General features: G+C 40.2%; 2 protein-coding genes across 2 annotated transcripts; both read left to right on the top strand.

The window, feature by feature from the left end:
- Positions 1 to 8028: 8028 nt before the first annotated feature.
- On the top strand, positions 8029 to 9642 carry LOC103724028 (zinc finger protein GAI-ASSOCIATED FACTOR 1-like). The gene is made up of 2 exons (XM_039121975.1): positions 8029 to 8212; positions 9191 to 9642. The coding sequence occupies exons 1-2, from the start codon at positions 8029 to 8031 to the stop codon at positions 9640 to 9642; spliced, it is 636 nt and encodes a 211-aa protein (XP_038977903.1).
- A 1759-nt stretch (positions 9643 to 11401) lies between these two features.
- LOC120108387 (zinc finger protein GAI-ASSOCIATED FACTOR 1-like) lies at positions 11402 to 12543 on the top strand (the record flags this gene model as incomplete). Its single annotated transcript, XM_039121974.1, has 1 exon — positions 11402 to 12543. A coding segment is annotated over one exon (996 nt), but the record flags the coding sequence as incomplete, so codon positions are not given.
- Between the last annotated feature and the right edge of the window lie 89 nt (positions 12544 to 12632).

Here is a 12632-nt window from a genome sequence, read left to right as displayed (position 1 = left end):
ACCCGACCCAACCTAGCACGACTCAAACGAAGTAATTATTAAGTTGAATTTTTATGTTCAGATTTAGAATTATCAAGTTTGGTCAAATTCAATCGTTTGTTGGTGTGTTGGTCTTGGCTTAAACCTCAACCCAGTCCACTCTGCTGAAACTGAAGCCATCTTTGTGCTTTGATTTAGACACTTAACACAATTATGGGATCTCATAGCAGAGCTTAAGACTGTTAGCCTGTGATTTAACTTGCCCACCAGTTAGGCCACGCTTAAACCAGTCATATTAGACCAAATTAGAAAACATCCTCTGTCTCAAATTAAGGTTATTTAGTGTAAATGGACACCTAACGTGTCCCCTGCGTGGGCCATGATATATAAACTAACAATTTATCACACTTATAACGTGGTTAGGTATGCTATTACTTAATCAGAACTTGCTTACCCTGAGACCTGAGTCCAGTTAAATTAACCCATAGGTGATATCGGAAATCGAGGGGGTTGACAAAAGATCATGTAGCAGAGATCTTGGGATCCACAAAGTTTAGGGGAAATTTTGAGTGGTCTACTTGTTGGAGTACAGCAAAAAAAATGTTGATTTGTAGACTCTAACCATGTTATTTCCTAGGGCGAGACTTTCTTTATATTAGCCATCATTCTTCCTGGTTTTAATTTTCTTCCCTGGTTCATAGGATCCATAGAACCCTGGTCTACTCAGCTACATGGGGGGTGACTTTAGGTCAACTTTCCCTTGCCAATTTGTATAAACCGGACAATTTTGGGCAGCTGTGATTTCGATCATCTTCGATGAAGGTCGGTTTGGATTAATACTTAACCTACCTAAGTTATAAACATGGTTAGAGGCTCCAGAGGCAACCAACCCTGCCTTCTATTTCTTTAGTACAATATTGGAGTCAATGAATCATATAATAAACATTATAATTGTTATAATGTTTATTGATTCATTAACCCAAGGCAACCCATCCTGTATTATATTGTATCAAAAACTGAGTTAGGGAGGGGTATGAGGTGCAGTTTTGGTTAGCGCAATCTAATCCAAACTATCCTGAGCTGATCTGCTGGTCTGATGGGCTTAATTACCTACCTCGATCTAGAAGATTATATCTGTCGAATCCAAATATGTTAATTATTGACAACAAAATCTGTTAATTCGGAGATTCGACAGATTGCGAGCCACATAGTCTACCAAATCTCCCCCCCAATTATTTATGTAGATCTTAAAAGTTTGAGAGTGGATATGAAATTAATAGTTAGATCGCCGCGCATAAATTTGAAGTTTGTTAGTCAATTCATTTATTAAAAAGAAAAAGGCTTCAGCTAAATGAATCTTAGTTTGTTGTTGATTAAAACCCGGATTGAGTTTATTCATTGTCCCCTGAATCAAATCAGTGTATCAACTAGGAAAGTCTTGTAGATTGTTTCTCTAGTGTTGGTTTACACAAAAGTTCTATTTGTAGGGGACTTATTGCCAACATCAACATCATTGTTCGAATCCAAACCTTCCCTCCAAACACTAGGGCCCTTAGGGAAACCCTCAGGCCTCAAATTTTCTTCACAATTGCGTTAAGTATACCAAACTTCACCTCCAAAGAAACCCTATTTGAAGATGTAGGTTTCATGGGTCCGACATCAAGATGACAAATTCCTCTCGGCAACACCTAGATCCAAACAGTTTGATGTCATTTTCTGATAATGTCCTTGTCAATTGATTGGCTTTTCTCCCCATTTTTAATTCTCAAGCAACAAATTTATCATTTAAAAACTAGATATCAGATATTTTAATATGCAATATATGGGTGAAGAATGGAGAGCGTAATCTTTGGGCGACTACTTTTTTTTGCTAATGGGCGACTACTTCGGTGAATGAAAGGTTATCTTGCTCAAATCACCAAGTACTTGTCTAGATTGAGAAGTATAAAAAATGAGACATGGTTTGCCTTTTTCATAGTATGGTATGTGTGTTTCCTGCCTAAATTTTATTAATTTCTAGTCAATACGAATGACGTAGTTTAGTACTATTTGATGAGTAAGGTGATGATGACTCCTATTTTTGGTGTCATTTCATGCATGTAAGAATGAGCTAGTTATATTGTTACACGTTGAATGTGTTTCCACAAAAGATCTTATTAAAATTAAGATTATATTACTTGACTTCATATGCCGCGTTTTCCAGTTGCAATGCAGAAGATAGTTTGATTCCAAGGCCATGGCCGACAAGGGGCCAAAGATGTTATGGACTCCTTAGATTTGTAGAATTTAGAGGGAATTAGGGGATTTAAATTAATGCTGTCCCCAGCTAAGGGACCCTCCTTTGACACTTGATAAGCTGCATGTGGAAACTTCTCTTCCATTCTATCTTAGTTCTTTATGGCCAATAGGTACCTAATTTTTTTATATAAATCATCATTTATTAAAGAGTTTTTTTTTGCATGAATACCCTCCTAAATATCGAATTTTGCATATATATCATCGTAAAATACTTGTTTTGCTATTCTATCCTTTTTGTATCCTTATTTTTACACATGTACCCACGCCATCTAACGCTGATAAAAAATTAACGATTTTAAATTAAAATAACTAAAATATTCTTAATAGATAGATATGCAAAAAAAACTATTTATAAGGCGATCACGATGGAGGACAAGAAATTAATTTTAAAATTTTATTTTATTTTTAATTAAAATAAATATGGTTTTTATTATAAGTATTAGAAGAATCGTTGTATTAGGATATTTGTGTAAAAACAATGTTTTATGAGGATACAAAAATAAATATAAATTTAAAAGAATATTCAGAAAATTTTGATTTTTAGATAGGTATTCATGCAAAAAGCTCTTTAATAAAACATTTTCTCTCTCTCCGTCCAACTACCAAGATGATCAAATAAAACTATGGCAATGGATTTTAGCCCATTCAAGATCAGTGATATTTATTGGTCAACATGTTTAGAATGGGGGACACATGGATGGAAGCATGGGGGTGTGATTGCTTCAAACTTCACTATAAAATACTTACACGTTCATACACGGCCATTTTCTTAAAAGAATGCACTGTTATGAGAAAGAGAGAGAGAGAAAGAGAGGGGAAGGGGGGTGGATGAGGATGGGAGGCATAGATGAGAGCATGGAAAGGGATTTGGCCTTAGAATAAGAAGGGATTCGTACTATAGGTCAACATCTATCTCTTCCTTGTAACTTTCTTAGTCTATGCATTACATAATATGGACAGAGACCACGACATTATCGACCACACAAGGCACGTCATTCTAAAATCGCTTTCCTCCAACCCTAAGACTTGCTTAAAGATCTGAAGATTATAATAAAACTAAGATAGCCCCTGCAGCCCTTCCTCTCTTTTGCCATTTTTTTATGTATAAAATCTCTAGTTTTCATGGACTCTTGTGGTCGCACCGGCAAGCGAGAAACGAGTGGAGAGGGAAGAAGAAAATGGGACTGCCGCCTGCCGGCCTTCGTCGCGAGGTTGCTGCCAGGCTGGCAGTTTAAAATTTTTTAATGATTTCGAGCAAAAATGTAATATTCCTCTAATTTAATCTGTTAATATATAGCATACCATCTAAGTTTTGAAACTTTAATATCTCTAATTTTTTAAGTAAATTACAGGAGCACCCTCTCAATTTTGAATCAATCTCGAAAACACCCTTCATCATTAAAAAATTTCAAATGAAACCTTGAGTTTACGGACTGTTCTATTAGACGGCGTTAAGTCTGCCATTTCGATTAATGAAAATTCCCTCTCCCTCTTTCAATCTATTCCAATCTTAAAATTTGTATTGATGGATGAATAATCCAGATCATCCATATAGTCATTTTGAGATCTATCCAAAAGAATGAATATTTAGATCATTCATGTGGTGGCTTTAAGATCTATGCAGGCGGATGAATATTTGGATCATCGATCGCATGAATCTCGAAGTACTCTAAACTTCTTTTATTCATCTCTAGCATAGATCTCAAAGCAACCAGTGAATGATCTAGATTATCAACATGCCCGCACAAATTTCAAAGCGATCACATAGACGATCTAGATTATTTATCCTTCTGCACTGATCTCAAAGTGATTGGTGGATTATTAGAATTATTCATCCTTCTGCATAGACCTCAAAGCAATTGTGGATGATTTAGATATTCATCAGCATACACAGGTTTCAAAGCAACCACCGATTATCAATCTATTCATCCGCCTTGGCTGCTTTGAGATCTATGCAGGCAGATGAATATCTGGATCATCCGCAATTTTTTTGAGATTTGTATGGGTGGATGGATATTTAGACCGTTTGTGGTTACTTTAAGATCTGTGTAGTAGATGAATGTCCAGATCTTCTACGGTTACTTTGAGATTTATTCAGATTGATAAATAATCATGATCATCCACCGATCATTTTGAGATATGGGTAGAAGGATGAGTAAGTTGGATCATTCATGCGGGCGCTTTGAGATTTGTGTGAGTGGATGAACAATCTAATTTATTTACTAGTCATTTTGAGATATGTGAAGGTGGATGGATGATCTTGGTCATGTAGTTATTGCTTTGGGATTTGAGCGGATGCATGAATAAAGAAGTTTGGAGCATTATGAGATATGTATGTTGGATGATCCTATAGTGGATTTATATGAAGAAATGTGAGTTCTTACACTGCTGTACAATGAGATCCTTTTATGATATGAAGGACACTTTGGTCCTAATATAATTTATTTTACTATATGACTAAGGATCAGACTAGTTGGAATATTTTGTATATTTGAGTAATCTATTTGAAAATTTTCAAAGTTCGAATAAAATTGGCCTAAATATAAAGAGATGCCCTATAATTTTTTTTTGTTATTTAAAAAACATTTTTTTAAATATATAAAACATAATCTACATCTAATAATGCAAAGAACCTTTTCCGAGCCAAAAAAGCAAATCTGATATGATAAATAAAGATATTAAATTATCCTCTTTCCAGTTTCCTCTAACAAGTAACTAATTGGCTTCCTTGTGGTCGGTGATAACTCTTATGATAAACGCTTTTATAAGTACACGTGGTGTGTCACCACTGGACCATGGGTATCAATCATAGACACGTCCGTACAGTGATTTGGGGAGGTTAAGGCGTACGTTAATCTGAAGGTGAGCTCACCCCCTTGTTGGTGGAGGGATGCCATCATCAATAGGGGGTGGTTCTATATACACCCCCCCTATTGCTAAGGACACCCCAAAAACCAAAAAAAAATACCCAAACTAACCTTTAGTGTAATTACCATATTGCCCTTGAAATTTTCTCAGTACACCCCCTCTTCCTCCTCACTGCCGCCTCCTCCTCCTCCTCCTCCGCCTCACTGCCGCCTCCTCCCCTCCCCTCCTCCTCACTACCGCCTCCTCCTCCTCCTCCTCCTCCTCCTCCTCCGCCTCCCCCATCACCCCTCCTCCTCCTCTTCCTCCCCCCTCCCCCTGCGCCCGCTTCCTCCTCCTCCCCATCCCCCACCTCCCCGTCCTCCTCCTCCGCCTCCCCCCTCCTACCCCTCCTGATTCCCCGCCTCCCCCATCACCCCTCCCCCTCCTCCTCCTCCTCCCCATCCCCCACCTCCCCGTCCTCCTCCTCCGCCTCCTCCTCCTCCTCCTCCTCCGCCTCCCCCATCACCCCTCCGCCTCGTCTTCCTCCCCCCCTCCCCCCTGCGCCCGCTTCCTCCTCCTCCCCATCCCCCACCTCCCCGTCCTCCTTCCTCCTCCTCCCCATCCCCCACCTCCCCCCTCCTCCCCTCCACCTCCCCGTCCTCCCCCTCCACCTCCCCTCCACCTCCCCGTCCTCCTCCTCCGCCTCCCCCCTCCTCCTCCGCCACCTCCTCTCACTCCTCTTCCCCCACCTCCCCGTCCTCCTTCCTCCTCCTCCCCATCCCCCACCTCCCCCTCCGCCTCCCCCCGCCTCCCCGTCCTCCTCCTCCGCCTCCCTCCTCCTCCTCCGCCGGCGAGGTGCTCGTTGCTCGGGAGATGGCCGGGGAGGTGCTTGAGGCGAGGTTTTTTGGGCGGAAGGGAGAAGCCGGCGGGTGTTTTGGAGGGGAAGAGCGGGGTGGGGGGGGGTTTGGGGGGTGTAGAGAGCAATTTAGGTGAGGGGGTGGGAAGGGTGGGGGGTAATTTAGGAATTTTTAATTTTTTAGGGGTGTCCTTAGCAAATGGGGGGTGTAGAGAGTATTTAATTTTTTTTTAATTTTTGGGGGGTGTCCTGAGCAATAGGGGGGGTGTATATAGAACCACCCTCAATAGGGGAGAGATTAGCAAGTCCTGGGAACATGAAAGGTCACATAAACCCTCACATACAACTTGTGATTTGCAATTGTGCACAAATGTCTGTAAGATTATTTTTTTATGCATTTGTTCATTCCTCTATGATATGCAATAAAATATAAAATATATAAATAAATCTTCTTCATCTTATCAATTTAAGCTTTTAAGATAAATGATGATTTTAACATGGTATCAAAGCAGAGATCCTGAGTTTGAATCCTGTCTCCATACTCTTTAACTCCATTATTAAAAGTTTTACATGTTGAGCTCATCCATTAAAAGAAAAGTTCAGCCCATATGTGAGAAGGAGTGTAAGAAAATATAAAATATATAAATAGGCTTGTTGGGACAAGTGGTAATTTCAATATGATAACTCATACTTATTACATGGCATATCATTTTTAATGGTTGAAAGCCCAACATTACAATAGAAATACAAGCAGCCTCAGCCTGAAATATGGATGATTAATGATCTTGTTAAGGTGTTTTAAGATTTCAACCTAGTGTTGCAAGGTAACAAATTTGTCATTGTGCTCCCTAGGACTATGCAAGGATTGATGAGCTTTCTTCCTCCCCCCAACCAAGGTAAGTAAAAGGCATGAGTTTGTTTATCTGTTGGGATTACAAGTATATCATTCTCCAAAGTGGTTTACCGCAAACTATATCAGCTTAGTCATACTCAAATTTTAACTCAATTACAAATAATTAATAAATTAAATAAAAAATAACTTACAGTTCAATTAGTTCAGCTTGGTTGCATGAGACAAAGTAAACTATTACACTAAGGATGTAATCGAGTCGAAACAGTCAGGCTTAGTCTATATCCATTTGGTCGAGTTTGATCTTGCTCGATCCTCACTAGCTTCTCAGTTTGCTAATTGATCATCCGCTACTATGTCAAATCCTTGCTCCATTAACTTCAGCAATAAGATTAGTTGGTTATTTAACTCCAAAAACTTATAAATTTTTTTATCATAATCAAATGACTTCCATTATTTGCTAACTTTTGCAAACGAAGTGTTTCATTTCATTAAATATTTTAAGGAAAGGACTACAATCATATAATTGAATATTAATTTTTTATGAATTAATGTAAATAAGGCTTATCCCAAGGATTCTGAGTTCAAATCTTGGATGGTTAGGGTCATAAATTAATGTGCGGGTTAACTTGCAAGTTGACTCAAAGACTCGACCGAGTTTTAGTAGGCCGGCTTGACTCAGCACTAAGTTAATGACAATCATTTAATAAAAAGAAAGGCTATGATAAAAAACTTATTCCAAATAAATTCATGCTTCTAATAAAATAAGGGGAGGTGAGGTGAGGGGAGAGGACAGGAGACCCGGTTCCATTGTTGAAGCAAGAATTGCCAGCAGAATTCTTCCACCGCAGATTTGAAGGAGAATTCTCTGCCTTCTGTCTTTGTTGATCCCGAGAACACAGAGTCACTGCTCTTAATTAAAATAATAAAAAATAAATTTAAAAATATGATGAATTATATTATTTTATTCCACCAATGCTCTCCCCTCCTACCATAAAAGAAGCAAGCCACCACCCCATAGCCTCCCCCGTTCTTCTCCCCCTACCATATCATCACCATTAATCCAACATCACTACCAACAAGTAGGAAAAGAAAGAGAGATCTAAAGGAGAAAGAAGGCAAGGGAGCAAAAGGCATACAAGAAAGCAAGCAAAACAGAGAAGAAAGGAGAGATTGAAGTGAAGTTTGCAGCAACCAAATGTCAAATATAACAGGCGATGGTGGGAGCTTTTCATCTGAGAACCACACAGGAGAGGAAGTCCAGCAGAGCCAGCAGCAGCTTCCATTGCATGGAACCATCACTGCCACAACCAATGGCAATGGCTCTCAGCCAGCACCGTCGCCGCTGGTCAAGAAGAAACGGAACCACCCCGGGACACCAGGTATATATATGGATTTTTTATAAAAAAATTAACCTTTAAGTTGAAACTCACTTAACAACAGAAACAGATGATGATGATAATGAGAACATGAGGTTTGGTTTTTGGGTGGTTGGAAAGTTCAATTATTGGTGAGAGACTTGTTTGTTTGCTTCTCCATGTTTTTTTTAAAAGGCTCAAATCAAATAAAAGAGTAGTAACAAGCTTTTTTGATGGTTGATGAATAGTATTTCAATAACAGTAGTTGGTAATCAGTATTCAAATAACTGTGAACTTCACTTGCTGTGTACACAAATAACTAAAACTCTGAGAGCTAGTAATAATCAGCTAGCCTCATCCATCTATTTAAGGAAATGAAGCAGCTTGTGTTTGGAAGACTCTTACTGCAGTCAATGGATCAGCTATTCAATTCTGTCTGTGCTAAAAAAAAAAAAAGGAGCCTTTCTTGACATTTTCTGATCACTGAATCTGACTGCTGTTAAGTTTTTTCCCCTCTCCCTGTGATACTTAAAGTAGGAAACAATTGGATTTCAATATACCTTCTGAGAGTCATAAGCTCCAGGGAAGAGCTAGCTACATGTTAATCTGGTTTGGTTTGAATATACTTAACTTTAAATACAAATACTAGTAATTTCATTATTTAAAACTATTAACTCTTATAACACTATAACAAATATGCAAACAATATGACGTAAAAATACAGATCCATATTGAATTTTAATACACCAAAGTAGTCATGCTTAGTTTTTCCAATCAATAATAATCCTTCAGTAGACAATTCTCATGTTTAATAATTTCTGGAGAAAACCTTCCGGTGAACAGGTTTTCTATAGTAATTAACCTCCTCAAATCAAGATTAGATAACTCTCTTCTCAAAGAAAAAAGAAAGAAAGAAAGAAAAAGAAGATCAGATGATTGCGTAACCACTGAAGTAATTTTTGTTGTCAAGGTAACAATTGCCATTGGTTAATCTTTATCCAGACCCTACAGCAGAAGTGATTGCTCTATCGCCAGCAACCTTATTGGCAAAAAACCGCTTTCTGTGCGAGATATGCAACAAGGGCTTCCAGAGGGACCAAAACCTCCAATTGCACCGCAGAGGCCACAACCTCCCATGGAAGTTAAGGCAGCGGACAAGCACGGAGGTTCGCAAGAAGGTGTACGTTTGCCCTGAGACCACATGCGTGCACCACAACCCGAGCCGAGCTCTGGGGGATCTCACCGGGATCAAGAAGCACTTCTGCCGTAAGCACGGGGAGAAGAAGTGGAAGTGTGACAAGTGCTCAAAGAAGTATGCAGTGCTGTCTGACTGGAAGGCCCATGTCAAGATCTGTGGCACCAGGGAGTACAAGTGTGACTGTGGTACCATCTTCTCCAGGTTCACTTCTTCTGCTGAGCTTATACTAGATTCAACTTCTAATGTCCACAATTAAAATTTAGGAGTATTGCCATAACTAGATGCTCTATGATAAGCTGTTGCAACCTTATAACATTATAGTGGATCAATAGTTGGCAAAAACAATTCATGAATCTTAAAAGCACTAGAGAAAAATCAGACATTACCGACGCTTATGCTTTTTGAAAGCGTTGGTAATTACAAAATATGCCGACGCTTATAAGTATCGGTAATCGCTGATGTTTTTTTAAAAACGGTGTAATGACGGTATATATAATAGCTTGTAAGAACAAATTAACTCTGTTAGGGTATCATACCAAAAAATAGTGTAATAGATATCATTCATATATGTAACTCAGGCAATAGGTTGTGGTATATGTTTAGGGCATTAGAGGCTATTAGTGTTTTGGTTCATATAGAGATTGTCGTACACTATTTGCAACCATGATGTGAATACAAAATTAAGTTTGATAAATGGGTAGTATATATTTTAGATGTTGAAGATCAAAATACGGGGGGTTCTTTCTAAAGCTCTGTGGTGTTTTTTTTGTTTTTCGCTAACGCGGTTGATTCATACCATTCGAGTACGGATAATCCAATATGGTCAGAAAATAACAAGTTTCGAAGCATTTTAGGCAATTCCCCCTCACCAACCTATAGGATGTCTCTAGAGCGACTGGCCACATATGAAACTACCAAGTCCGCATCCCGTTTGCTTTTCTAAACACATGCTTATTACAAACGAGGAATGTGGTGTTTGAGCTTGTTATATAACGCAATATGAGGTCTGAAGATGGATCCAGTAGCCTTAAACTTTTTTATCTCTTGGAAATTGGAAACACACTGTGATTTCATCAAAGATATTTCCATCAGGACCGACAATTCTCTTGCAAGGGGTGTACTACTCTTAAAGTAGCTAGTTGATTACATCTAACTAAACAAAATAGTAGATGAACCTACCGGGCTGGCATCGGATTATTGAGGTTGTGGTGGGCTCACATGACAAAATTTAGCTTGACTATAGCTTGTAGTCACATCCTGTTAGACTTGTGACGTGTACTGGCCAGTGAAACTAGAATTAATTAATTAATTAGAGACCAAATTTAACTTATTTATATATATATGCCCTTGGGTTGCATTAAAAATTTCCTATCCTTTTGTTCGGCTTATTATTTAACATATAATAATACCCTTGAATTTTGAAACATAAATTAGGACTACTTCACAACAGCATCTTTCCTTGCATTTTCTTACTTAATTAGAATATCATATTTTCACCCCTTGAGTGCTACTTTATATGGAGCAGCTTCATCGTAAAACAAAGCAAGTGACATGCAATTAAACCAATCTATAAAGTTGATAATATTCGAGTTTTAAGGAACTTGAACTTGCACTCAAGTGACATAAAATTCTAGGGATCAAAAGCCATGGTGTTTGGAGGGGGCGGAAACAATATTCTTTTTGGTTGCAGGTCTGTCTGAAGAACATTAAAAGAAGAGGGGCTGCTAATAAAATCTATGGAAGTCAAAGTTTTGTCCCTTAAAGTTGAGTATCCTCACTTAGAAAAAAGTGCTTCACTACTGTGTGGTGTAGTCATACTACAAGCTAGTAGCTAGGGGAAGGCAAAAGTTTCAAACCCTAGTCCAAAGATCATAAATCACTCTTAAAGAGTCTCAGACTCGCCGTGCTCAAGACAACTAAATATCTTTTTTAGAACACATACCTCGCACATTGACCGAATTCTTGCTTTCAATAAGAGCATCATGAAGTAAAATTTTTGGTATCAAATTAACATAATACTGAAACTTTCTCTTATCCACAGGAAAGACAGCTTCATCACGCACAGAGCCTTCTGTGATGCTCTAGCCGAAGAGAACACCAAGGCCAAGAATGGCGTGATGCCCACCATGAGCCCCAACCTCCAAGCTCAACCCCCTGAGCTCATGATGCCCATTGGCACCAGCATTGGCAGCTTGCCCGTTGGAGTCTCCGACTTCGATAACCATGACATCAAGAACCCCCTCAAGGGCTTCGCCTACGACCTCATGCCCACTTCACTGCGTTCCCATACCATGGCTGGAACCATGCTCTCGTCACCCACTGCCGCCACCCTCTTCAGCTCCGGGACCTTCCCCTCAGGCTACAACGGGCTCAGTGACGACGCCAAGACAGGCCGGCCGGCCATTGCGTCGGCCCACATGTCGGCGACCGCATTGCTCCAGAAGGCGGCACAGGTGGGTGCGACGGCCGCCGGCGGCAGCGCTGGTGCCACGCAGAGGGGCTTCGTCTCGGGGATGGCCGGGCCCGATCGACACTGGGTGCAAGCACACGAGATGGGAGTCAATGGAGGAGCGTTTGCAAATCAATTCTTCGACATTGGAATGGGCGGAGGCTCGGCGGTGAGTGATGCAGCTGGGGTGTTGCCATCGAATGCTGGAGTGTTTGTAGGTGGCGGTGGTCACGGCCATGGGCTTTTGAAGGCTTTAGAGCATGCAAGTGGTGGTGGTGGTAGTTTGATGCAGGGAGGGAGTGGGAGGTCAGGGGTGAGATATGGAGGCGGGGGAACTGGGGATGTGACGACTTTGGATTTCTTGGGGGTCAGCGGAGCGAGGTCGGTGGCGGCGATGGGATTACATGAGCAGCAGCAGCAGCAGCAGCACCAAGGGATGGAGTTTGGAGGAGTTGGTCGGAAGAGGTTGCTGGGGCTGCACCCATTTCAGCAGCAGCAGCAGCTGAGCAATGGGCAAGGAGCTTCTATGGAGAAAGTCGTGTGGGACGTTTTGAGTGGATAAATAATGTTGAGAAGGATCCTAGCTACTCTCTCTCTCTCTCTCACTCTGTGTGTGTGTGTGTGTAGGTGGGTGGAATTGGCAGGAACATTTTGCATTAGAATCCAAGTTCCAATATAAAAGGCTCCAAAGCAAGCTTGGCTCTTGAATTTTTTGGATCAGAAAAAATTTCGAGACCTGGGTAAAAGTCCATGAAAAGTTATTATTTTTAAAGGGTTAAACAAAAGCATACAGCATT

This window comes from Phoenix dactylifera, unplaced genomic scaffold (genome assembly GCF_009389715.1).
Source record: "Phoenix dactylifera cultivar Barhee BC4 unplaced genomic scaffold, palm_55x_up_171113_PBpolish2nd_filt_p 001307F, whole genome shotgun sequence".
Taxonomy (NCBI): domain Eukaryota; kingdom Viridiplantae; phylum Streptophyta; class Magnoliopsida; order Arecales; family Arecaceae; genus Phoenix; species Phoenix dactylifera.
The sequence above is the reverse complement of the archived record's forward strand: the minus strand, read 5'-3'. Positions and strand labels throughout refer to the sequence as shown.

What these genes read in the sequence shown, in the direction of transcription:
- LOC103724028 (XM_039121975.1), top strand. Translation starts at nt 8,029, where the DNA reads ATGTCAAATATAACAGGCGATGGTGGGAGCTTTTCATCTGAGAACCAC. An exon ending in GAACCACCCCGGGACACCAG is followed by an intron (nt 8,213 to 9,190) that starts GTATATATATGG and finishes ATCTTTATCCAG; the next exon opens with ACCCTACAGCAGAAGTGATT.